Below are 27,640 nucleotides of genomic sequence, written 5' to 3' on the forward strand. Positions count from 1 at the left end.
CACACAGTGCAAGGCACATAGACATCAGCCCAGAGGGAAATTACAACCCCTTCCTGTTCCTCAACGACTGTGGTCACACCTATCAGTGGATTTCGTGACGGATCTTCCCCCATCACGGGGTAACACTACGATCCTGGTCGTTGTGGATCGGTTTTCTAAGTCCTGCCGTCTCCTTCCTTTGCCCGGTCTCCCTACGGCTCTACAGACTGCGGAGGCCCTGTTTACCCATGTATTCCGGCACTACGGGGTGCCTGAGGATATAGTGTCTGATCGGGGTCCCCAATTTACGTCTAGAGTCTGGAGGGTGTTTATGGAACGCCTGGGGGTTTCGGTCAGTCTTACCTCAGGGTTCCACCCCGAAAGTAACGGGCAGGTGGAAAGAGTCAACCAAGAGGTGGGTAGGTTTCTGCGGTCTTATTGCCAGGACCGGCCGGGAGAATGGGCATAATTTATCCCCTGGGCAGAGATGGCCCAAAATTCCCTGCGCCACTCCTCCACTAACCTTACCCCTTTTCAGTGTGTGCTAGGGTATCAGCCGGTCCTGGCACCATGGCATCAGAGCCAGATCGAGGCTCCTGTGGTGGATAAATGGTTTCTGCACTCGGAGGAGACGTGGAACGCTGCCCATGTACGTCTTCAACGAGCCATCAGGCAGCAAAAGGCGAGTGCCGACAGCCACCGCAGTGAGGCCCCGGTTCATGCACCGGGGGATCGGGTCTGGCTCTCGACTCGAAACCTGCCCCTTCACCTGCCCTGCCGGAAGCTGGGGCCGCGGTTTGTGGGGCCATTTAAAGTCCTGAGGAGATTGAACGAGGTTTGTTATAGGTTACAACTTCCCCCTGATTATCATATTAACCCCTCGTTCCATGTGTCTCTCCTCAGGCTGGTGGTGGCTGGTCCGCTCCAGCAGTCGGAGGTGCGGGAGGTTCCTCCGCCCCCTCTGGACATCGAGGGGGCCCCGGCGTATACAGTACGAGCCCTTATGGACTCTAGATGTTGGGCGAGGGGCTTTCAGTACCTCGTGGAGTGGGAGGGGTACGGCCCGGAGGAGCGAAGCTGGGTACCGGCAGAGGACATCCTGGACCCATCATTAATCCAGGATTTTCACCGCTTCCGTCCGGATCGCCCTGCTCCCCGTCCTCCGGGTCGTCCCCGAGGCCGGTGTCGGCGCGCGTCAGGAGGGAGGTACTGTCACGACTCCTGCCGAAGTCGGCCCCTCTCCTTGTTCGGGCGGCGTTCGGCGGTCGACGTCACCGGCTTACTAGTTGCCACCGATCGATGTTTCACTGTGTGTTTGGTTTTGTCTTTATTGTCTACACCTGTTTTTGATTTTCCCTAATTATGTTCATTATTTAAACCTCTGCATTTCCTGTTTGTCTTGTCGGTGATTGTTTCCTGTTTTGTGTGGTTGGAGGTGTTTCCCCACAATATGTATTTTTCTATGAGAAGATTTATTGAATTTTTCAAGTAAACACGTTTGTTTACATTGATCTCTGTGTCCTGCGCCTGACTCCTCTACTTCTCAAAAAGAAAACCATTACAGTGTGGCCTAGCACTTCGCGGCTGAGTCATTGTTGCTGCTAGACGTTTCCACTTCACAGTAACAGCACTTACTGGGGTAGCTGATTAGTTGGAAAGGTGGCATTCTATGACGGTACCACATTGAAAATCACTGAGTTCTTCAGTAAGGCCAATGATTTTTGATATTTTATGAAAACATGACAAAAACATTTACAAGCTATATTAAACACACACACACACACACACACACACACACACACACACACACACACACACACACACACACACACACACACACACACACACAGTACCAGTCAAAAGTTTGGACACACCTACTCATTCCAGGGTTTGTCTTTCTTTTTTACTATTTTCTACATTGCAGAACACTTTTTTGGTTACTACATGATCCCATATGTGTTATTTCATATTTTTGATTTATTAACTATTATTATACAAAGTAGAAAATAGTAAAAATAAAGAAAAAACCTTGAATAAGTAGGTGTGTCCAAACTTTTGACTTGTACTGTATATTATATATATATATATATATATACAGTTTATATACAGTGCCGTGAAAAAGTATTTGCCCTCTTTCTGATTTTCTCAGATGTTTGTCAAAGGGACGTGTACACAATTCCTTGAAGCTGAAAATGTACTCGTTCTTCCATGGCCTGCATACTCAGTTGTGGGACAACATTCCATAGGCCACAATCAACAGCCTGATCAACTCTATGTGAAGGAGATACATGCCCCTACCTTTTTTTTAAGGTATCTGTGACCAAACACTTTCCATTACCTAAAACCATTGCCATATACAGTGACTTCGGAAAGTATTCAGACCCCTTGACTTTTTCCAGTTTGTTAGGTTACAGATTTTTTCCCTCATCAATCTACAAACAATACCCCATAATGGCAAAGCAAAAACAGGTTTTTAGAAAGTGTTACTAATTTATTAAATATAAAAAATGAAATACAACATTTACATAAAGTAGTCAGACCCTTTACTCAGTACTTTGTTGAAGTACCTTTAGCAGCGATTACAGCCTCAAGTCTTCCTGGGTATGACGCTACAAGCTTGGCACACCTGTATTTGGGGAGTTTTTCCCATTCTTCTCTGCAGATCCTCTAAAGCTCTGTCAGGTTGGATGGGGAGCGTTGCTTCATGGTATTTTCAGGTGTCTCCAGAGATGTTCGATCGGGTTCAAGTACGGGTTCTGACTAGGCCACTCAAGGACATTCAGAGACTGTGTTATCTTGGCTGTGTGCTTAAGGTCGTTGCCCTGTTGGAAGGTGAACCTTCGCCGCAGTTTGAGGTCCTGAGTGCTCTGGAACAGGTTTTCATCAAGGATCTCTCTGTACTTTGCTCCGTTCATCTTTGCTGCGATCCTGACTAGTCTTCCAGTCCCTGCCCGCTGAAAAACATCCCCACAGCATGATGCTGCTACCACTATGCTTCACCGTAGGGATGCTGCCAGGTTTCCTCCAGATGTGATGTTTGGCATTCAGGCCAAAGAGTTCAATCTTGGTTTCATCAGGCCAGAGAATATTGCTTCTCATGGTCTGAGAGTCTTTAGGTGTCTTTTGGCTAACTCCAAGTGGGCGGTCATGTGCCTTTTACTGAGGAGTGACTTCCGTCTGGCCACTCTACTGTAATGGCCTAATTGGTGGAGTGCTGCACAGATGGTTGTCCTTCTGGAAGGTTCTCCCATCTCCACCTAGGAACTCTGGAGCTCTGTCAGAGTGACCATCGGGTTCTTGGTCACTTCCCTGACCAAGGCCCTTCTCTCCCGATTGCTCAGTTTGGCCGGGTGGCCAGCTCTAGGAAGAGTCTGGGTGGTTCCAATCTTCTTCCATTTAAGAATGATGGAGGTCGCTGTGTTCTTGGTGACCTTCAATGCTGCGGACATGTTTTGGTACCCTTCCTCAGATCTGTGACACAACACAATCCTATCTCGGCTCTCAACAGGCAATTCCTTTGACCTCATGGCTTGATTTTTGCTCTGACATGCATTGTCAACTGTGGGACCCTATATAGACAGGTGTGTGCCTTTCTAAATCATGTCCAATCAATTGAATTTACCACAGGCAGACTCCAATCCGCTAGAGAAACATCTCAAGAATGATCAATGGAAACAGGATTCACCTGAGCTCAATTTCGAGTTTAATAGCAAAGGTTCTGCATACTTATGTAAATATGGATTTCTGTTTTTTCTGTCTAATAAAGGTGAATATTTTTCTAAAAACCTATTTACGCCTTATTTATTTAATCAATTTTAGAATAAGGCTGTCACGTAACAAAATGTGGAGAAAGTCAAGAGGTCTGAATACTTTCCGAAGGCACTGTACATAGAGAGGTAGGCCAGGTTTAAGAACGTCCGTGTTAGCACCAATATAGAATTTTATTCTTGAAAAGTTGGTGTATCCAAGTCTTTACTGTGTCAACAAATTGCATATCTGCTTTCACTGGACATCTTCACAGGTTTTGAAAATGATCAGAAATAAACAGCACAACACAGAAGCGTTAATTGTCCCTTAGCAACAGCTATGGATGATAAAGTTGTGCTTTCTGAACATTTAACCACTTTGACCTAACTCTCTATGTACTGTATATGGCTCTGGCTAAAACTAGTATCACAACAGATGTTAATTAAGAACAGTATTATTACGGACTTCAGATTCATCAACAACAATTTCCTAATCTGGATGAAAAATGAGGTTGGCAATTTACTGAATAATAATTGGTTGTTCAATCCAGGGTTGTGTGTTTGTTGTTGTATCTAAAAAAAAAAAAATTCATAAAAACTATCAATCAAACAATATATATTTTTTATATAATACTTTGCTAAGTCCCAATGATATTTATTGTATTGGATCTAGCCACTGTACAGGTCTAATTTCCAGATCTAAATATAAGCAAACGGATGACAAAAACTTTCACAAGCTTTTTTTTTTATTTGTTATTGTTTTGTTTGGCGGAGAGAGCGAGACAGAGAGAGAGAAAGAGATCCAAAACCATAGTGTTGAATAGTTCAACAGCTACAGTATAAAAAAATAACAGCATTTCGGATCAAAGATCCTCTTCCTGCAGGGATGCCTAACAACAAGGTCATAGAAATCCATCTCTGTACCACAATACGACAAAACACAAAAGACAGCTGTTTAACCCTGAAACTTTTTCATTCTGCCGTCCATGCCAGCCTGTTCATCAACGTTCTTGCGCCAGTCACCAACTGCATCCGCTGCCTGCATGACAGAAAGTTTGTGATAGACATGTCAAAGACATATTGAGGATATAATATCAACTGATCCTTTCATATAAAAAAAGGATTTAGTAATTTAGCAGATGCTTTTATCCAGAGTGACTTACAGTAATGAGTGCATACATTTCTATTTGTACTGGTCCCCCACGGGAATCAAACACACAACCCTGGTGTTGCAAGTGCCATGCTCTACCAACTGAGCCACATTGGACAATCAAAGCTCAGTACAGATTCGGTACACAGTACTTTCTGCTTTGCAGGTTTCCACACAAATACCCACCTCCTCTTTGACCTCCTTCTTCACTTCTTTCAAGTTGGCTCTGAAATCCATGGAAGCCTTGTGCTTGGTGCCCAGCAGAGCCTGGAGCATAGCATCAGCAGACATACGCACTTTCTTCAGGGCTGGCTTCTTCATGCCCTGGATCTCAATCACTTTCATCTTCAAGTCCTCAATCTGGGAAGTGAGAAAGTCAGGAGAAAGATTAGATTTGCAGAATATGTTTCAATATGAGGAAAGATACAAGATACAATACAATCTACCTCTTTGTCAGCCTTATTCACTTTTGCTTCTGCGTCATATCTGTCCTCATCTACCTTGTCGATGGTATGGGCCAACTTTTTGAGCATTTCCTGTTGGTACACAAACACATCAGTCATAGAAGTTGTAACACAAACTATCTTCTCCTGAAGGAATCATTCTCTCCAGGCAACAGTTATTTAGAGTAAAGGAATTGTACTCTGTGTACTTAGTATGTAAATACACATTGCTTACTACAAGAACCACCAATGGTACACTGCAGGCCTAGAACATTGGACTAGATGTGCGAAGCTTGTGTAAACTAATGAATGACTAGTATTGTACCATCAGCGCCGCTTGATCTCCAGACAAGTCCAGGGCAGGGATCTCAGCCATGAAATTCTTTTTCACCTGCTCCGCCTCCTTTTTCTCCACTTCAATCAGCTCAAATGCTATCTGGAGCACCAAGCTCTGGAGAACAAAAAACAAGTAAGGCCAAACCCAGTCTACAACATAGTATTGGTGAACAAAATGTGACTTAAGGTGGAAATCTTTGATTGCTACAAAAATGTTTGGACTTTTAAATGAATAATATATACCCATATATTACAACAAATTTTGCCCACTAGATTATCCCCAGTGTGTCTCTTGTTAAACCATCAATGTGCACTGAATTAACACATGCATCTGATTTCAACTGCAACAACATTGGCAACTGATTTGCCACTCCCTAACTCAGATGTTAGGATAATGTTTTAGCACAGATGATCCATTATATTGACCAGATACGGTCTAGTGTCTGCTCTAACAATGAAAAGAAATGTCTTCATGGAAGGGAGTTGGGAGGAGGCACGATCAGGTGGGAACATTCAAGCCAATGAGTGGCAGATATGTGTGTGAACAACAGGCACAACGGTTTCCACTAATTACCACAGCCACAGAGTCGAAATTGGCTACATTGTAAAGATTCATGAAAACAAACATTTGCTTTTTGGTCGTCATTTAAGGTTAGGGTTAGGCACAAGGTTAGCAGTGTGGTCAAAGTTAGGTTGAAAATGACCTTTTATGAAGATACATTTTAGAAATGAGCAGAGTTTAGGACTTTGTGGCTGTGGTAACTAATGGTGACCAAGCACATCTCCAATATAAAGTATTTTTTGTTTTTTTATCTCAAAGTTGCTGGGATGTCACTTGTCTTACGTATATCAATACACTCCTAACAATCTTATCATTGTGAAACTTCTATTCGATCAAATAAGCCACACGTAGCAAATAAGCCATTACAGTTTTGTTAACCAAATTCAACACTTTCTCATTGACCGCCATATAAAAACTCATCACTTGGTGAGCGAAAAAAATCGGAATAAAATGCCACCTGCTAGAGAAGACAGGTTATCCCTCTCGCTTCGCCTTTTCCTCTGGGCTTTTCAAGAAAATGTTGCCCTCTCGTGTGTATTATCATTGGAACAATTTGATCTGGCAATTTTACCTAAAGCCGGTTTATCTATATAGCAATTCCGTATTACTAAACTAAAGTATTTCATTTTTTCATTTACCATGGCAAATCTACTATGGCAATATATCATACCCCACACATTGTATGAATGGAAAAATCTTGCTGTATGAATATTTTTTTCGTTTCTAATGTATGTATGTAATCCATTAATGATTTTACTTGTCTGAATCTAATATGGACATTTCTTATCAAAAGTTGGAAATGAAATATTCCCGAACTGTAGGCTACACATTTGACATTTGAAACTAAATTGTGTTGTATTTTGAATTAAATTGCATTATAAAATTATTTAAAGTTGCACAAATTACTGTATATTCCATTTTTTTTTTTTAGATGGTGGTTAGGCTGGTATAAGAGTAGCCTAACATTTCCTATGTTTTATGGCAGGCAAAGATTATTTCTTTATAGGTGAACCTTTATATTTTCTTACAGGACAAGAAGACCAGTAGGCCTACTGTGGTATAAATGCCTCATGAACTTAGCTCAACTGTCATGCCCCATCAGAAGCCAAAATATATGCTTGTTTACGCCATTGTTTTTAAATGATGTTAACTGTAAACAAACATTGTATAGCCCTCCAAAAATAGCCCAATTTTGATATCATGAATGGTCCTTGTATCCATAGCTCTGTCTATGAATTTGAAAGTGGTTACATTTGTCCAGGCCCAAACCATTTTTTATTTATTTATGGAAAAACCCCACGTTTTAGCAATTTAGTAGATGCTCTTACCTAGAGCGACTTACAGTAAGTGCATAAATTGTTGTACTTTTCGTTTTTGTACCGGTCCCCCGTGGGATTCAAACCCACAACCCTGGCGTTGCAAGTGCCATGCTCTACCAACTAAGTAAGCCATGCAGGACTATCCCTTAGCTTTTTACCAAAACAGTGGTGAGGTGTTCACTGTGTTATTGTTTGAAGTGCAGATTTCCTCTTTAAAGTGTTAAAGAGAGGCCTCCCGAGTGGGGAAGTGGTCCAAGGCACTGCATTGCAGTGCTAGCTGTGCCACTAGAGATCCTGGTTCGAAACCAGGCTCTGTTGCATTTGGCTGCGACCGGGAGACGCATGGGGTGGGGCACAATTGTCCCAGCGTCGTCCGGGTTAGGGGAAGGTTTGGCCGGCAGGGATGTTTTTGTCCCATCACGCACTAACGACTCCTGTGGCGGGCCGGGCGCAATGCACGCTGACATGGTCGCACGTGTACGGTGTTTCCTCCGACACATTGGTGCGGCTGGCTTCCCGGGTTAAGCGGGCATTGTGTCGAGAAGCAGTGCAGCTTGGCTGGGTTGTGTTTCGGAGGACGCACGGCTCTCGACCTTCACTTCTCCCAAGTCCGTACGGGAGCTGCAGCGATGGGACAAGACTGTAACTACCAATTGGATACCACGAAATCGGGGAGAAACAGGGGTAAAAAAAGATATACAAAGTATTAAAGAGGTGAAAAGTTTTTAAACCAGTCGTGTGAAAGCCAAAACTAATCTACTCAAGTACTGGGTATTGGTGTGCCTGTAATGATTCTTTCAGACAATGGACCACAATTCATTGTATTCATTTACCTTCAGATGATGCCTGCGACTCGATGTCATCTTTTTTCTATGAAGAAAGGTAGATTTTACATGTTGTTAGGGATATAAGCGCTATTTGCATTACTGAGAGAACTTATGGCTGGATCAGACATGTTTTGTGTCAGGCTGAAAGTCTGGAATGCAACTTTTAGTGAATAAAAAACAATATGCCAAGACTTACTCCGACATCTTGGCTGTTCTTGTGCTTCACACGCTGAATAGAAGACAGGAAGAGAGAAAACTTGTTTTGATATTTATGATATAAACCTTTTATAATATCATTAGGGTGCAATACGTTCAAAAGCAAGAGACATGTCATGTCTAAAGATCATGCTGTGATATTTAGCTGAAGATTGATAGGGTTTCACACGCTAACAACCATCAACCATAAAAAAAAGTCTAAGATGACACCTGACTCTATCGGTCCAGATTTAGCTCGCTCATAATTGCTCCAGACTCTAGCTCTGAAAAGGGATAATGTTTCCCCTAAGAACCTAGTTTGGCCAAGTGTTCCCCAACAGACTTTAACTGCTGCTGCCTTCAAAGACACAAGTCTCGATTTATGAACCTGCCGCATGGCCATGTATCAGAAAAGCCTTCCTAATCACATAAATCAACAGCATCTTCTTCATTCTGCAGACAGATGTGTTGGTGTTGAATAAAGATAGTCACACTTAATCAACTAATATAATGGTTTGCTATTTTCCCTCCCCAAGATTACAGTAAGTCTCAATTAAAAGTTAATTCAAACATTTTCAAACCTCAAAAAAGTTTTTGATGTGGAGATGAGCCCTCATCCAATTCCATCTGTTGTCTGGATCCAGCTACGTGACTGAGTTTTAAGTTAATTAGAAAGATAGGCCGTGTCTAAAGGGATTTAACTAATTAATTAGACCACTTTTGTGAACTGAGAACATCTGACACTTTACTTTCCCATTCATTCATAATCAAATCTAATCAAATCAATTATTTACATTTCCAATCATCGAATTAAGTCAAGTATACAATTAGCAAGCCAAGACTGATGAAAGATCACTCATTAAATACAACTGGTTTACCTTTCTCTTCTTGTTTAACATTACACATACATAGCAATTAACATGGCACAGCATGCTGTCTATTATTCAGTTTCACAAAGCTGTTACACCATCCAACTCCTCAAATAAACACATACAAACTTTCTGGATTTAGGTTAAATGTATTTACCAGCTTTGACTGCAAGAGTATCACCCCTAACCAGAAACCTAGCCAAAGTTTCACAATCTTCTATCTACCACTATACACCTGAATACAACCACAGAGGCCATGGCTCACATCATTCTGTCAAGACAACTTCATTTTTCTATCAGTATCCACTGGCTGTCAGAGGGAAAACCGGACATGTATACACCTGTATTGCCAGGTGAATACGTCTGTTCCATATGTTCAATTTGTAATGATCCATAAGGTGATGTACAGTAATACAGCAATGTGCAATGAGTGTGTTTGATAGTTAAGATTGACATCTGTTGGGAGGCTTTTTAGTCTCTTTCTATTTCTTTGTGCTTTCAATCCCAGTGGTGCTACACACTCAAAAAGTGTGATAGAAAGACAGGAAAAGAGAGATTCTCACCTATGAAAGGAAGAGGTAGAGGGCAGGACACACCTGGAGGAAGAAGGGAAGACTAGCACACTGGCAAGCAACAGGCAGTGAAACAGGAAACACGGTATATATGGTGTCGGATGATACATCAGCAGAAGCACTGGGTCCTCTTTATGGAAGTGGTTTCCGTGTCAGACCAATGGAACATCGAGCTCCTGAAATACATTCTGCCCAACCCTGTTCACCTCATATTATTTCCTTCAAGATGTCTTCCAATGTGTGCTCTGGGCAGTGAGTATAGAATTACAGTACAGTATGGGAGCGATAGGGGAAGTAATTATAGATATGAGTGAAGTTATTCTATGTCTATGATATTCACGGGCAACATGGATAACAAATGTAAGTATTGGAAAAAATGTACTCTCAGTTCCTTTTGGATATCTAAATATGTAATATAAAAATGTTATTTCTAAAATCTCTATGAATTGAAGTTGGAATCTAATTAAACAAGTGAATCATAGTGATGTAATTAAACAAGTGAATCATAGTCATGTAATTAAACAAGTGAATCATAGTAATCTAATTAAACAAGTGAATCATAGTAATGTAATTAAACAAGTGAATCATACTATCAATTCCAGAAAACTAAGTACTTTACAATCTTAATACATTTTCAAAAGTTGTACTTTTGTCCTAACAATGAAGTACTCCGAAAATGTATTGACATCTGAAATTAATTTATTGTCTTAAAGACGAAACACAATCTAATAAGTTGAGTGCTTAAGCAGGCCCACATATAACAAATATAGATAAACAAAATAATTAATAACACATAACTGAAGTGCTACTCTACTCATGATTCTGCTTGGTTACACATTACACTTGGTTACAAGTGCAGATTGCCTTTGTTTGTTCAAAACTCATTAACTTCCTCCCTTTTCCATTGCCATACTTTCAATTTCAAAGGTTATGGGGGGATGTTTGATGAATGTTTGTCAAAGATGACATGCTTGTTTGTTGGTCAAAGAGGAATCAGAGTCAGAGAAAGAGGAGAGAGTGGGGTAGAGTGAATGAAAGAAAGAGGAAGGGTCATCAGAAAGAAAAATAATGTTCTATTATACTGACATCTTGTGGTTTATAATTCAGATTTGTTTATACAGTATTTTCATAGCCTTGACCCAAGCTGATCTAGGCTGATCTAGGCTTCTCCAGAATAGGGTTGCAAAACTTTCCCAAATTGTCTAGGTTTTCCAGAAATCCTGATTGGAAGATTCCCGAAATTAGAAGGGAAGCAAGTCAACTTTTTTGCAACCATACTTTAGAACATCTTACATACAAAAGCATTGAGGGACAAAATCTGAAAGGGGTAACAAAATTGAACACAATACAGGACCACGAAATGTATATCATTTCACCATGTTGCTGACATTTATTTAATTACTGCAGTTTGGCAGTTGAATATATTTCCTATACATTTGGAAAATATGTTACAATTCAATGACAGTTTACAGTTAGTATAAGTGCTTATCAGATGCTATACTCTAACTCTCTAACAGTACCACAAAATAATGAAAAAGATAAATGAATCACTCAGTAGCCTCCGTAGTTTTGAACACCAAAACTAATTCAATCATTTATGTGGACTCAAACTTCTTCTTCCTGCCATCCATGCCAGCCTGTTCATCAACGTTCTTACGCCAGTCACCAACTTCCTCCTGCATGACACAAAGTTTATGATGTGACATTTTCAGTGTTTGAGGATATAATATGAAACACATGTAACTGATCTTTTCATCAAAGCTCTGAAAACGTAGGACAAATGTTGCCAACTCCTACAGTGCTGTGATTCTCTGCTCTGTAAGATTCCACACAAATACCCACCTCCTCTTTGACCTCCTTCTTCACTTCTTTCAAGTTGGCTCTAAAGTCCATGGAAGCCTTGTGCTTGGTGCCCAGCAGAGCTGCAAGCATAGCATCAGCAGACATACGCACTTTCTTCAGAGCTGGCTTCTTGATGCCCTGAACCTCAATCACTTTCATCTTCAAGTCCTCAATCTGGGAAGTGAGAAAGTCAGGAGAAATATTAGATTTCCAGAGGTATATGTTTTCAGGATGAGGACAATATGGAATGCAATGTACTGTACCTCTTTTTCTGTCTTCTTCACTTTTGCTTCTGCGTCATATCTTTCCTCATCAACCTTGTCGATGGTCTGGGACAACTTTTTGAGCATTTCCTGTTGGCACACAAACACATTACAGATGATTTGTAAAAGGCACCAGAGCATCAGCGTGGCACCAGCATCTAAAGTCTGTGGAATTAACAACTTTCTGCAGGCAACAGCTATCTAGAGAGAGAGCTGATAAAGGCTTTGCCTTACACTGAGTGTACAAAATAGTAGGAACCTTCCTAATATTGAGTTGCACCCTCTTTTTTGCATTCAGAACAGCCTCAATTCGTTGGGGCATGGACTCCATAAGGTGTAGAAAGCGTTCCAGATGGATGATGGCCCACGTTGACTCCAATGCTTCCCACAGTTGTGTCAAGTGGGCGCCGGAGGGGATGGCTGCCGTTTTACGGGCTCCTAACCAACTGTGCTATTTTGTTTGTTTTCTCGCATCGTTTGTAACTCATTTTGTACATAATTTTGCTGCCACCGTCTCTTATGACCGAAAAGAGATTCTGGATAGCAGAACAGCAATTAGTCACCTCGAACTGGATGAAGATTTTGTCTTTAATGAGACTGACACAAAGGATATACTGCTTTGTCAAAACAAGGCCCAAATCCCCCAAATCCCTGTCATCAAAAGGGTGAGGAGGACAGGGTGCCTTGTAAGAATTTGCAGACAAGTAGGTAAACCACCACTACCCTCTGTATTATTGGCCAACGTGCAATCATTGGAAAACAAACGGGACAATCTACGATTAAGACTAATCCTACCAACAGGACAATAAAAACTGTAATATCTTATGTTTCACCGAGACTTGGCTGAACGACGACACGGATAATATAGCTGACTTCTCTGTGTTTCGGCAGGACAGAGCAGCTACGTCTGGTAAGATGAGGGGTGGGGGTGTGTGTCTATTTGTCAATAACTGCTGGTGCTCGATGACTAATGTTAAAGAAGACCCGAGGTATTGCTTGCCTGAGGTGGAATACCTCATGATAAGCTGTAGACCCCACTATCTACCAAGAGAGTTCTCATCTATATTATTTGTAGCTGTCTATTTACCACCACAAACCGATGCCGGCACTAAGACCGCACTCAACGAGCTGTATAAGGCCATAAGCAAACAATAAAATGCTCATCCAGAAGCGGCGCACCTAGGGACTTTAACGCTGGCAAACTTAAATCCGCTTTACCTTATTTCTAACAGCATGTCACATGTGCAACCAGAGGAAAAACTCTAGGCCACCTTTACTCCACATACAGAGATGCATACAAAGCTTCCCTCGCCCTCCATTTTGGCAAATTGACCATAATTATATCCTCCTGATTCCTACTTACAAGCAAAAACCAGTGACTCGCTCAATACGGATGTGGTCAGATGATGCGGATGCTACAATACTTTTTTGCTAGCACAGACAGGAATATGTTCCGGGATTCCTCCAATGGCATTGAGGAGTATACCCCCTCTGTCACAGGATTCATCAATAAGTGCATCGACGACGTCATCCCCACAGTGACCGTACGTACATTTCCCAACCAGAAGCCATGGATTACAGGCAACATCCACACCGAGCTAACAGGCTAGAGCTGCCACTTTCAAGGAGTGGGACTCTAATCCTGACACTTATAAGAAATCCCACTATGCCCGCAGATTAACCATCAAACAGGCAAAGCATCAATACAGGACTAAGATTGAATCCTACTACACCGGCTCTGATGCTCGTCAGATGTGGCAGGGCTTGAAAACTATTACGGACTACAAAGGGACACCCAGCAGCGAACTGCCCAGTGACGCGAGCCTACCAGACGAGCTAAATGCCCTTTAACCTGTTAGGGTATAGGGGGCAGTATTTTCACGGCTGGATAAAAAAATGTACCCGATTTAATCTGGTTACTAATCCTACCCAGTAACTACAATATGCATATACTTATTATATATGGATAGAAAACACCCTAAAGTTTCTAAAACTGTTTGAATGGTGTCTGTGAGTATAACAGAACTCATTTGGCAGGCAAAACCCTGAGACAGATTCTGACAGGAAGTGGATACCTGATGTGTTGAATTGACTTTAAGCCTATACCATTGAAAAACAAAGGGGGTGAGGAATGTTTTGGCACTTCCTATTGCTTCCACAAGATGTCCCCAGCTTTTACAAAGTGTTTTGAGTCTTCTACTCTGAGATCTGACTGAAGAAGAGCCTTGGAACGGCGATGGCCCATTAGACACCTTGCGCGCGAGTTGATGGTGGGTACTCTCATTCCGAAACGTTTTAAAAGAGAACCCAATGGTCCGCCTTGAATTTTATTCATGTTCTGGTTAAAAAAGGCCCTAATGATTTATGCGATACAACGTTTGACATGTTTGAACGAACGTAAATATACTTTTTCCGTTCTTGAAGTGAAGTGAAGTCCGGCTGGCTTAGATCATGTGCTACAACACGGAGGTTTTTGGACATAAATGATGAGCTTTTTTGAACAAAACTACATTCGTTATGGACCTGGGATTCTTTGGAAGTGACATCTGATGAAGAGAATCAAAGGTAATGGATTATTTACATAGTATTTTCGATTTTAGATCTCTCCAACATGGCGGTTAGTCTGTATCGCAATGCGTATTTTTCTGGCGCAATGCTCAGATTATTGCAAAGTGTGATTTCCCAGTAAGGTTAATTTTAAATCTGGCAAGTCCATTGCGTTCAAGAGATGTAAATCTATAATTCTTTGAATGACAATATAATATTTTACCAATGTTTTCTAATATTAATTAATTATTTTGTTGTCATGACTTGACTGCCGGTATTGGAGGGAAACGATTTCCTGAACATCAACGCCATAGTAAAACGCTGTTTTTAGATATAAATATGAACTTGATAGAACTAAAAATGCATGCATTGTCTAACATAATGTCCTAGGAGTGTCATCTGATGGAGATTGTAAAAGGTTAGTGCATAATTTTAGCTGATTTTATGGTTTTGGTGACGCCTGTCTTTGAATCGACAATGCATTACACACAGCTATTATCAATGTACTCTCCTAACATAACCTAACTTTATGCTTTCCCCGTAAAACCTTTTTGAAATCGGACAAGTGGTTAGATTAAGAAGATGTTTATCTTTCAAAGGCTGTAAGTTAGTTGTATGTTTGAGAAATTTGAATTTTGACATTTATTTGGTTTCAAATTTGCCGCTCTTGAAATGCACCTGCTGAAGATAGGGTGCGCCACGGGTGGCACGCTAACGTCCCACATAGCCCCAAGAAGTTAAGCTCGCTTCAAGGCAAGCAACACTGAGGCATGCATGATAGCACCAGCTGTTCCGGACGACTGTGTGATCACGCTCTCCGTAGCCGATGTGAGCAAGACCTTTAAACAGGTCAACATTCACAAACCCGCGGGGCCAGACGGATAACCATGACATGTACTCAAAGCATGTGTGGATCAACTCATAAGTGCCTTTGCTGACATTTTCAACCTCTCCCTGGTCGAGTCTGTAATGCCTACTTTTTTCAAACAGAACACCATATTCCCTGTAGAAAAAAACGAGGAGGAAATGAAGCGCTGCTAAGGTACACAATAGTAGATTTTGGTAGACAGGGGTAAAAAGGGGTAAATTGGTTATCAAAAAGAAAGGAGGACCAAGGCACTCTTCATATAATTTATTAAAATGCCTTCATTTGTATGGCATGTTCAATAGAAACAAAGTTTAAAAAATCTGACGCGTTTTGGCTGCATGGCCTTTGTCAGGGAATACAAAGAAATGATAATACAATGTCCTCTTTTGAACAGCTTTTTCCAATCAGCCCTAATTAGAAGAGGGAATGGTTACAAAATTGATTTGACAACACCTAGTAAGCAATAATATACACATTAAAAAATGAAATACTCTAGATATGTTATCAACATGTTTTACTCCAAGCTAGAAGCATCAGAATGCCTAGAAAGGTAGTTCTAACCTTAAATATGACTGGGCAAAGTCCCGAGAAAATAGTCCCTGTGCCAAAGAAAGCTAAGGTAACCTGCCTTAATGATTACCGCCCCGGTAGCCATGAAGTGTTTGAGAGGCTGTTCATGGCTCACATCAACAGCATCATTCCAGAAACCCTAGACCCACTTCAATGCGCATACAGCCCCAACAGATCCACAGATGACGCAATCTCAATCACACTCCACACTGCCCTTTCCCACCTGGACAAAAGAAACACATATGTGAGAATGCTGGTCATTGAGTACAGCACCATGTTCAACACCATAGTGCCCACAAAGCTCATCACTAAGCTAAGGACCATGGGACTAAACACCTCCCTCTGCAACTGGATTCTGAACTTCCTGACGGGCCACACCCAGGTGGTAAGGGTAGGCAACAACACATCTGCCATGCTGATCCTCAACACTGGGGCCCCTCAGGGGTGCGTGCTTAGTCTCCTCCTGTACTCCCTGTTCACCCATGACTGCATGGCCAAGTACAACTCCAACACCATCATTAGGACGACACCACAGTGGTAGACGAGGAGGTCAGAGATCTGGCAGTGTGGTGCCAGGACAACAACCTCTCTCTCAATGTGAGCAAGACAAAGGAGCTAATCGTGGACTATAGGAAAAGGACGGCCAAACAGGCCCCCAGTAACATCGACAGGACTGAAGTGGAGCAGGTCGAGAGTTTCAAGTTCCTTGGTGTCCACATCACCAACAAACTGTCATGGGCCAAAGACACCAAGACAGATGTGAAGAGGAAACGACAACACCTTTTCCCCCTCAGGAGACTGAAAAGATTTGGCCTCAAAAAGTTCTACAGCTGCACCATCGAGAGCATCCTGGCCAGTTGCATCACCACCTGGTATGGTAACTGCTCGGCATCTAACCGTAAGGCGCTACAGAGGGTTGTGGGTACATCTCAGTACATCACTGAGGCAAAGCTTCCTGCCATCCAGGACCTATATACTAGGCAGTGTCAGAGGGAGGCTTAAAAAATGATCAATGACTCCAGTCACCCAAGTTATAGACTGTTCTGTCTTCTATCGCACGACAAACGGTAATGAAGAGCCAAGTCTTGAATCAAAAGGCTCCTTAATAGCTTCTACCCCCAAGCCATAAGACTGCAGAACAAATGGCTAGCCGGACTATTTACACTGACCCCCCACCCACCCACCCACCCACCCAACTGCTGCTACTCGCTGTTTATTATCTATGCATAGTCACTTTACAAATTACCTCAACTAACCTGTACCCTACGCATATTGACTCGGTACCATTACCCCTTGTATATTGCCTCGTTATTGTTATGTACATTTCTTGTGTTTCTTTTTTCATTTTTTACTTTAGTTTATTTAGTAATTATTTTATGAACTATTTCTTGAACTGCATTGTTGGTTAAGGGCTTGTAAGCATTTCACGGTAAGTTGGTTGTATTCGGGGGATGTAACAAATAACATTTGATTTTGTTTGATGTCCTTTGTGTGGAGAACCCTACTTGATACACAAAGGAAACTTTTGACCATGAAAAACCCAGCAGTGTTGCAGTTCTTAAAACACTCAAACCAGTGCGCCTGGCACCTACTACCATACCCCATTCAAAGGCACTTAAATATCTTGTCTTGCCTATTCACCCTCTAAAAAGGCACACATACACAACCCGTCTCAATTGTCTTCTTTAACCTGTCTCCTCCCCTTCATCTACGCTGATAGAAGTGGATTTAACAATTTAAATCAATAAGGGATCATCGCTTTCACCTGGACTCACCTGTTCAGTCAAGGAAAGAGCAGGTTTTCCTAATGTTTTTTACACTCAGTGTACATTGTGATATATTGAATAGATTAGAGTAGCTTTGTGGAACTTGTAAAGGATTGAATGACTAGTATCATACCATCAGCATTGCTTGATCTCCAGACAAATCCAGGGCGGGGATGTTAGCCATGAAATTATCTTTCTCCTGCTTCATCTCCTTTTTCTCCTCTTCAATCAAATTGGCTGCAATCTGGAGCATCAAGCTCTGGATGACAAAGACATATAGTGAGGCCAAACCCAGTCTAGTACTTGGTTTGGTGTACATTTATGACACACTAGCTTGTTTCAGATGCTTAAAGATTATGGAGAACAAAGAGATGCATATGTACATTGTCATACCTAGAGACAAATACTGCTTTTAAGCAAACCCATCAACAAAATTCAATTTTTGCACCAAACTCGCTGAGCACACCATAAAAATACTTACAGTGCCTTCAGAAAGTATTTATGCCCCTTGACTTATTCCACTTTTTTTTAATGTTACAGCCTGAATTCAACATTTCCCTGATATATCTATACACAATACCCCACAATGACAAATTAAAGACATGTTTTTATAAATGTTATCAAATGGATTGAAAATGAAATACAGAAATATCTCATTTACATAAGTATTCACACCCCTGAGTCAGTACTTTGCACATTTGGCAGCTATTACAGCTGTCAGTCTTTCTGGGTACATCTCTAAGAGATTTCCACATCTGGATTGTGCAACATTTACATATTATTATTTTCTAAATTCTTCAAGCTCTGTCCAATTGGTTGTTGATCATTGCTAGACAACCATTTTTAGGTCTTGCCATAGATTTTCAAGTAGATTTAAGCCAAAACTGTAACTCGGACACAGGAACATTCACTGTCTTCTTGGTAACCAACACCAGTTTAGATTTGGCCGTGTGTTTTAGGTTATTGTTCTGCTGAAAGGTGAATCTCCCAGTGTCTGGTGGAAAGCAGACTGAACCAGGTTCTCCTCTAGAAATGTGCCTGTGCTTAGCTCCATTCCGTTTATTTTTTATCATGAAAAACATCCCAGTATTTAACAATGAAAACCTCTCTGATCTTTGTGGTTGAATCTGTGTTTGAAATTCACTTCTCGACTGAGGGACCTTACAGATAATTGTATGGCTGGGGTACAGCGATGAGGTAGTCATTAAAAAAAGAACGTTAAACACTATTATTGCACACAAAGTCCATGAAACTTATTAGGCGACTTGTTAAGCAAATCTTTACTCATGAACTTATTTAAGCTTTTCATAACAAAGGGGTTGAATACTTATTGGCTCAAGACATTTCAGCTTTTCATGTTTAATTAATTTGTAAAAATGTCAAAAAACATAATTCCACTTTGACATTATGGTATTGTGTGTAGGCCAGTGACAAAAACTATTAATTGAATCCATTTTAAATTCAGACTGTAACACAACATAATGTGGATAAAGTCAAGTGGTGTGAATACTTTGAAGGCACTGTAGAAAGTTGTCACAATGAAATGTGTTGGTTTACCTTCAGATGATGCTTACGGCTCGAAGTCATTCTTTTCCTGTGAAGAAAGGGGAGTTTGACATATAATATTGTTATATACATGACTAGTTAATATGCTGAGGGGACATAACTGGTCAATACGCTGACCAAGGGTTGTATCAATGATATTCTATGGCATGCTGCATAGAATAGAAAGGTCATAAATATCTCATTTACCTTTTCTTTTTTCAACAACAACATGAGAAAAGTAAGAGGCAAACCCAATAGTTTCTAGAGAGTTTAGGAGCAATGTGGTATCATTAGTGGAGTTATGTATTCTACTCAATTGCTATGCAATTAAAACATTTAGCCCTAAGTAAATATTAAGTTTCACATATTATACATGTGTATATTTGCCCATATTAGGGTATGGTTTAGACATAGTAGCAATTGGTCGATTTGAGGGTTAGGGTTTGCTGTTTGTTTTCTGTCTGCCTGTCTACCTGTCTGCCTGTTTGTTTTGGTATAAAAACTCCATTACTTTCTAACACCAAACTGTGGCAAACAACAAGGTAATGGATACTTACTCAGACATGATGGCGGAATGTGTGCTTCAGACCCTGTTACAAAAAGACACAACAGGCAAGATAAATGTTTTTAGCAATAGTGTGAAATGCAGGGTGCTATCTGCCTAAAGTTAGCAAAGGCTCTTGTATCCAGCTCAAGATTGATTAATGAACACTGGCTGCTAATGGAACAATCTGGACTCTTCAAGGAAGGGAGGGGAAACCTGATCCTTTTTACTGATAAGACATTTTGGAGCAATTATGATCAGGCTACATTTGGACAGCTGGAGACTGGAGTCACCCATGACATTCATGGGCTGTTATTTCATTGATGCCATTAATAGACAAAACCTCAGCAGGCGTCATGGTCCTGCTCTACCCTGAGAACATCTTGGGTATCACTCATGCCAATGCAACTTGCGTCCTCAGCGAACCCTATCAGTATCTCTTTGAAAAGTCCTTTCAATCAAATACAGTGTGGTCATCAGAATGACTCAAATGTTGTAAGACACTGTTATTTAACCACACTTCAGCAATGAATATCAATGTTAAGAATAGGATATACTTTTGTTTGTCTTAATTAATTAAGAACCTCTCTGTTTTCTGTAGTTACTAATCAATGACACATTCCGTTCAAATAGGTTCACATTCAGCCATATCAATTGATGAAATAAATGGTACTATTATACTTCAGCAAACAGAGAAATAGTGAATAAAACCTCTTGCAAGCACATCCTTTTCCAATCTGTCAACTAGGATCATACACGGCGAGCAAAAGTTGCTTTAAGCTGTTGCTTTCTAACGCAAGATAGACATGTCATAACTATAGAGATTCCATACTTCAAGAGAATTATACTTTAATATAATAATAATAATATATTCCATTTAGCAGGTGCTTTTATCCTGCTAAATGGAATATATTATTATTATTATATTAAAGTATAATTCTCTTGAAGTATGGAATCTCTATAGTTATGACTTTTATCCAAAACAACTTAAAGTCATGCATGCATACACTTTTGGTATAGGTGGCCCCAGTGGCAATCAACCCCACGACCCTTGGCGTTGTGACCTACCAAATGTTTTTAGCCCACACCCACTTCTTAGCTGTAACCCAAGAGGAACTGGCCACGAACCAATGGCCCCAAAGCCCCATTCAGTAAACACTGTCTGCTGTAACCTGGTTATCGGACACTAGTTATAATCTAAGTTATAGATCTCCATCACAAATCCCATATTGTTACCCATAACAGTTATTCACATTGAATATTGGAGCAACATAAATCACTCAAAAAGAGAAGTGTTAAATACCACCTAAAGAAAACAGAAACTCAACTCTTTGGTATGTGGATAGCTAAGTCAACGTCTTCAACCACCTTCCACTCTAGAGTAAAGCCTGTGAGCAGGAGCCTTCACCCCCATGGGCTACATCATTCTGTCTAGACAAGCTAATTTGTCTCTCATAGTATCCACTGGCTGTCAGGAGGAAAGTATGATATATTTATCTCAATGTATTCACCTGTACTGACATGTAAAATGTAATGATCTTGTGACAGACGTCACTTAGTGTGATAATTTCCAGATGCCATCTGTAAATGTAGCCATGAAATCACTTTATCATCACAGTCTACATGTGCACCCACTGTGTAAGTCTTCAAATTAACAGGTAAAACTACGACCCACTGTGTGACTTTGTATTTCGTTATTTATCAATAAGACACATCCAGACTTCATTTTCTGTAATAAAGATCAGTGAGGAGGAAAAGAGATGTTCTCACCTATGAGAAGAGGAGGACAGGACACACTCTGGTGAAGAAGGGGAGACACTGGCAAGTCACAGGCCAAGAACAAATCAAACAGGGTTTATATGTAGACTAGTGATGAATCAGCAGAAATCCAGGACCTTCTTATGGTGGTGGACACTACTTAGGCCAATGGAACTGCGAGCTCCTGAAATACCACCAACCCTTTCCTCCAACTCATATCATAAATTTCCCTTCATTCAAGATGTCTCCCAAAACCTGAGCTGCCACTTGGCTTCCATTCCTACAGTGTTGGAAGGGATAGACAAAGCCATCCCAGCTAAGCACGGACACCATGGATAGATAAACCTGGTTAAGCAAGGGACAACATTGATATATTCTTGGAACTATTTTGGTTGAATGATGAAAAAAATCAGAAAGCAATTGTTGAAGGGGCAATCTGCAGTTCAAACGATAACAAAGTGAACACCCTGCCACTGTTTTGCAGGGCTAGAGTTCCTCATTGCAGTGCACTAACTTAATAATATTCATTGCAATGCCTGCAAATTAAATATCTACAAATAATGACAAATTCCTGAGAAAAAAGTGGGCAAGCAAACAGCCCTCTGTTGCTCAAAGGTGAGATGGGATCGGAGGTGGGGAGAAAGAGCGAGAGATTGAGAGAGAGAGAGCGGAGAAGGGAGGGAGAAAAGAAGAGGCAAGGAGAACAGAAGCTCTATGACATTTTGTGGTTTATGGTTTATATATTTATACTATTATAAATTGTTTAATAATTAAATGACTAAGTGTTTAATAAAATCGAAATAATATTTTAAAATATTAATTAACATCTAAAATGTTTAACTAAATCATGCCAATCGTGATTGAGTTAAAGAACCTAGATGCAGCTGTCAGGTATCAAATTAGCTTCACACATGAGATCACATGATCTGCTGGTTTTTTATTGTGGGTTTTCGGTTGCAAGCAAGTTTGTTTTAATGCGTAGGTGCATGTAATCTGCTGTTAATAGCATTTTAATTGATAGATAATTACTTTATTACTAAGGTAAATTTGATGACATCATAATGATGACAAAGTTGTTTCCTACTAATGATTTGCCTGCTTTTTAGCAATGGCATCGAATTTCCAGGCCACTATACTGTAAAATAATCATTGGCCCCTATTATGAATGACTTTGCACCACTCCTTTTCTGGAGTCACTATGGCTGAGAGTGTCTTGAAAACATTCTTAACAATGGTGTGACACAACCGAGTGACGTAGGTGCAACACTATCAATCCTGAGATGCCAGCAAAAACTGCCATTTCATTTAGTTGCCTTTTATATGCATGTCTAGCCCTTATGTTTAGCCTCACAATGAAGGGTTTTACCATTTTCTTTTCAGGAAAACCAGGGCTACAATTAGAACACAAAACAATTTGACATAGACAGTTGACAAATGTCAATAAAAAAATGTCAGCCCAAGAAAAAAAACGGATAAAAATGATTTTATATGAATGCTTAAGTATATAAATGGTTTGCTCAGTGGGAAATTAATATTGAACTAGTCAGTGACACTCGTGTGGAGTTTGGAGTTTGTGATAGCAACTATTCGAGCTTATTACAGTATTATAGACACTATTTCCTGGGATTTCCTACGCTCTTCTATGTAGAAGAACCCTTTACCTTCTGACTCTTGTGTCGCTTGTTTGCATCACAGAGCAAAACTTATATTTTCGTCAGTTGTCCCACCAATTTATTTCAATTGACTGATTTCTTTATATGAACTGTAACTCAGTCAAATCTTAGAAACTGTCAAGACAGGCGGTATTTGTTTCCAGGGTGAGGACAATATGGAATACAGTCTCTTTGTGTGCCTTATTCACTTTTGCCTCTGTGTCATATCTGTCTTAAAATGTATCAATTGAACATGTGGGTTCACAGCTACAATCCAGATGTGTTGGTCATTACTGAGACGTGGTTAAGAAAGAGTTTTTTGAGCACTGATATTAACCTTTTTGGTTATAACCTTTTTCGACAGATCTTCCAAAGGTGGTGAAGTGGCAATCTTTACCAAGGAACACCTTGAGTGCTCTGTCACCAAGTCTGTCACCCAAACAATTTGATATGCTGGTTTTAAGCATTATGAATTAAGCATTCAAATAGCTCTTCGTTGACTGTTGCTGGATGTTATCGTCCACCATCAGCACCGGCCTGTACCTTACCTGCCCTAAGCTCTCTCTTGGCCTCTTACACTAAGTCTGAGATTCTCCTGCTAGGTGACCTAAACTGGTACATGCTTAAACCACCTGATCAAGTCCTAAAGCAATGGGACTCCCTAAATCTTTCTTAGAGTATTACCAATTCCACAAGTTATGACACCAAACACCCAGAAAAGGCTACTCTTCTTGATGTTATCCTCACAAATAATCCTGATATTAGTTTGGTGTTTTCTGCAATGACCTTAGTGATCACTGTTTTACAGACTGTGTTCGTAATGGCTTCTCAGTTAAACAACCTGTCCTGATTTGTCATTGCTAAAAAACTTTAATGAGCAAGCCTTCCTTCATGACCTGGCCTCTGTAAATTGGTATACAATCAGCTTGATCCCCCTCAGTCGAAGACACTTGGACCTTATTTTATTATATTTGTTAAACCTCTTAGGGCTAGGGGACAGTGTTTGGAAGTTCAGATGAATGACGTGCCCAAAGTAAACTGCCTGTTACTCAGGCCCAGAAGCTAGGACACGCCCCATAAAGAAAATTAGAATTAAAAAAAGGTTTAGCCCCTGGTTCGACCGTGATCTGGCAGAGTTCCTCCACCTCGAGAACACCATTTGACGAAAGGCTCGGCACACAAATAGTCAGGCTGACTGGCTGTCGTTCAGGCAAATGATAAATAATTGCACTCAGGCTATCCGGAAGGCCAAAGTTAGTTACTTTAAGGAGCAGTTCTCTCCCTGTGGGTCTAATCCCAAGAAGTTCTGGAAAACGGTGAAAGACCTGGAAAATACACCCTCCTCCTCACAGCTACCCGTGTCCCTTAATGTTGATGATCTGGTTGTTACTGTCAAGGAGCGCATGCCTGAGCTCTTTAATCACCACTTCAATAAGTCAGGATTCCTATTTGACTCAGCCATGCCTCCTTGCCCGTCCAACATTTCCTCATTTCTCAGCCCTTCTAATGCGACTAGCCCCAATGCTCCTCCCTCTTTTTCCCCTGCCCGGGTACACAGCTTCTCCCTGCAGTCGGTCACTGAGTCCGAGGTGCTAAAGGCTCTCCTTAAACTTGACCCCAAGAAAACATCTGGTGTGAGGAAGCTCTCCTTTACATTTATATGCAGATGATACAGTCTTACACTCAGCTGGCCCATCCCCGAATTTTGTGTTAAACATTCTACAACAAAGTTTTCTTGGTGTCCAACAAGATTTCTCTGTCCTTAACATTGTTTTTGAACACCTACAAAACAAAGGTCATGTGGTTCAGTAAGAAGAATTCCCCTCTCCCCACCATTGTGATTACTCACTCTGAGGGTTTACATCTTGAGGTAGTCACCTCATACAAGTACTTGGGAGTGTGGCTAGACAGTACACTGTCCTGCTCTCAACAAATATCCAATCTGCCGGCTAAGGTTCAATCTAGACTTGGTTTCCTCTATCGTAATCACTCCTCTTTCAACCCAGCTGCCAAATGAACCCTGATTCAGATGACCATCCTACCCATGCTAGATTACGGAGATGCAATTTATAGATCGGCAGGTAAGGGTGCTTTCGAGCAGCTAGATGTTCTTTACCATTCGCCATCAGATTTGCCACCAATGCTCCTTATAGGACACATCACAGCACTCTACAGTATACTCCTCTTTAAACTGGTCATCTCTGTATAACCAACGCAAGACCCACTGGTTGATGCTTATTTATAAAACCCTCTTAGTTCTCACTCCCCCCTATCTGATATACCTAATGCAGCCCTCATCCTGCACATAGAACACCCTTTCTGCCTGTTAAAGGTCCCCAAAGCACACACATCCCTGGGTCACTCCTTTTTCAGTTCTCTGCAGCTAGCGACTGGAGTGACCTGTAAAAAAACACTCAAACTGGACAGTCTTACTGACACTTGTGCCTGCTTCACGTAATGTATTGTTGTCTCTACCTTTTTGCCCTTTGTGCTGTTGTCTGCCCAATAATGTTTGTACCATGTTTGTTCTGCTACCATGTTGCACTGCTGTCATGTTGTGTTGCTACCGTGTTGCTGTCATGTTGTGTTGCTACCATTCTGTGTTGTCATGCGTTGCTGCCATGCTGTGTTGTTGTATTAGGTCTCCTTTTATGTAGTGTTGTGGTGTCTCTCTTGTCATGATGTATGTTTTGTCCTACATTTGTATTTTTAATCCGAGCCCCTGTCCTTGCAGGAGGCCTTTTGCCTCATGGCAGGCCATCATTGTAAATAAAAATGTTCTTAACTGACTTGCCTGGTTAAATACATTTTAAATATATATATTGTCCTCATCAAACTCGTTGATGGTCTGGGCCAACTTTTTAAGCAATGTGGCACCAGTGTCTACACAGTGTGTCTCTCAATGGTCGGGTTCAGCTTTTTGCACAGATTCTAAGGAGGAAGTTTAAGATAGATACATTTCATTCAATTCATTTCATTTCTACGCAAATCAAATCCATCCAAAAGAAGTTTTAACACATACTGCAAAATCAATATGTAGCACGGAAGATAATTAAGTTAGGATTTTGTGGTTCCCATTGTATGGCTGTATGGATGGTTTTATATGTCAGGTATTCAAAGCAGATCAAATGAGAATAAACTGGTCAGAGTGGTACGATACCTGCAGCTCAGGAAGACCCCCAGGCATATCCGGGAGCAGAGCAGTTATCTTCTATATACACTGCCTTTTCCTTTACTGCTTCTTCCTCCAGCAGGTCATGGGCAATCGAAAGCATCAAGCTCTAGAGAACAGGGGGAGAACGGGTGATAGAGCAGCTTTACACAGACCAAGACAAAGAGTTGCAAAGAAAAAGAGTTGCAAAGAAAAACCCATATCTCAGACTGGCAAATAAAAAGAAAAGATTAAAATGGGCAAAAGAACACAGCCACTGGACAGAGGAACTCTGCATCCCGGAGTCGCCTCTTCACTGTTGACGTTGAGACTGGTCTTTTGCGGGTACTAAACTCAGCAAAAAAAAGAAACGTCCCGTTTTCAGGACCCTGTCTTTCAAAGATAATTAGTAAACATCCAAATAACTTCACAGATCTTCATTGTAAAGGGTTTAAACACTGTTTCCCATGCTTGTTCAATGAACCATAAACAATTAATGAACATGCACCTGTGGAACGGTCGTTAAGACACTAACAGCTTACAGATGGTAGGCAATTAAGATCACAGTTATGAAAACTTGGGACACTTTAAGAGGCCTTTTTACTGACTCTCAAATACACCAAACGAAAGATGCCCAGAGTCACTGCTCATCTGCGTGAATGTGCCTTAGGCATGCTGCAAGGAGGCATGAGGACTGCAGACGTGGCCAGGGGAAAAAATTGCAATGTCTGTACTGTGAGACGCCTAAGACAGCGCTACAGGGAGACAGGACGGACAGCTGATTGTCCTCGCAGTAGCATACCACGTGTAACAACACCTGCACAGGATCGGTACATCCGAACATCACACCTGCAGGATAGGTACAGGATGGCAACAACAACTGCCCGAGTTACACCAGGAATGCACAATCCCTCCATCAGTGCTCAGACTGTCCGCAATAGGCTTAGAGAGGCTGGACTGAGGGCTTGTAGGCCTGTTGTAAGGCAGGTCCTCACCAGACATCACCGGCAACAACGTCGCCTATGGGCACAAACCCACCATCGCTGGACCAGACTGGACTGGCAAAAAGTGCTCTTCACTGACAAGTCACGGTTTTGTCTCACCAAGGGTGATGGTCGGATTCGTGTTTATCGTCA

The 27,640-nt window shown here is 41.2% G+C and overlaps 2 protein-coding genes across 3 annotated transcripts; both read right to left on the reverse strand.

The window, feature by feature from the left end:
- Positions 1–4,489: 4,489 nt before the first annotated feature.
- On the reverse strand, positions 4,490–10,139 carry LOC115197010 (troponin I, fast skeletal muscle). Its single transcript, XM_029758127.1, has 7 exons — positions 9,990–10,139; positions 8,559–8,591; positions 8,369–8,405; positions 5,644–5,769; positions 5,322–5,411; positions 5,062–5,235; positions 4,490–4,764 (listed from the first exon to the last, which is right to left on the reverse strand). The coding sequence occupies exons 2-7, from the start codon at positions 8,564–8,566 to the stop codon at positions 4,681–4,683; spliced, it is 519 nt and encodes a 172-aa protein (XP_029613987.1). The 5' UTR covers positions 8,567–8,591; positions 9,990–10,139; the 3' UTR covers positions 4,490–4,680.
- A 911-nt stretch (positions 10,140–11,050) lies between these two features.
- Positions 11,051–26,532, reverse strand: LOC115197011 (troponin I, fast skeletal muscle). 2 transcript variants are annotated; one of them, XM_029758129.1, is made up of 7 exons: positions 26,514–26,532; positions 19,957–19,989; positions 19,412–19,448; positions 17,988–18,113; positions 12,104–12,193; positions 11,841–12,014; positions 11,051–11,674 (listed from the first exon to the last, which is right to left on the reverse strand). In XM_029758129.1, the coding sequence occupies exons 2-7, from the start codon at positions 19,962–19,964 to the stop codon at positions 11,594–11,596; spliced, it is 516 nt and encodes a 171-aa protein (XP_029613989.1). In that variant the 5' UTR covers positions 19,965–19,989; positions 26,514–26,532; the 3' UTR covers positions 11,051–11,593. The 2 variants fall into 2 exon arrangements, with proteins under 2 accessions (XP_029613989.1, XP_029613988.1); XM_029758128.1 differs by lacking the exon at positions 26,514–26,532 and adding an exon at positions 21,714–21,831.
- Between the last annotated feature and the right edge of the window lie 1,108 nt (positions 26,533–27,640).

The sequence above is a fragment of the Salmo trutta genome, chromosome 7, assembly GCF_901001165.1.
Source record: "Salmo trutta chromosome 7, fSalTru1.1, whole genome shotgun sequence".
Lineage (NCBI taxonomy): Eukaryota > Metazoa > Chordata > Actinopteri > Salmoniformes > Salmonidae > Salmo > Salmo trutta.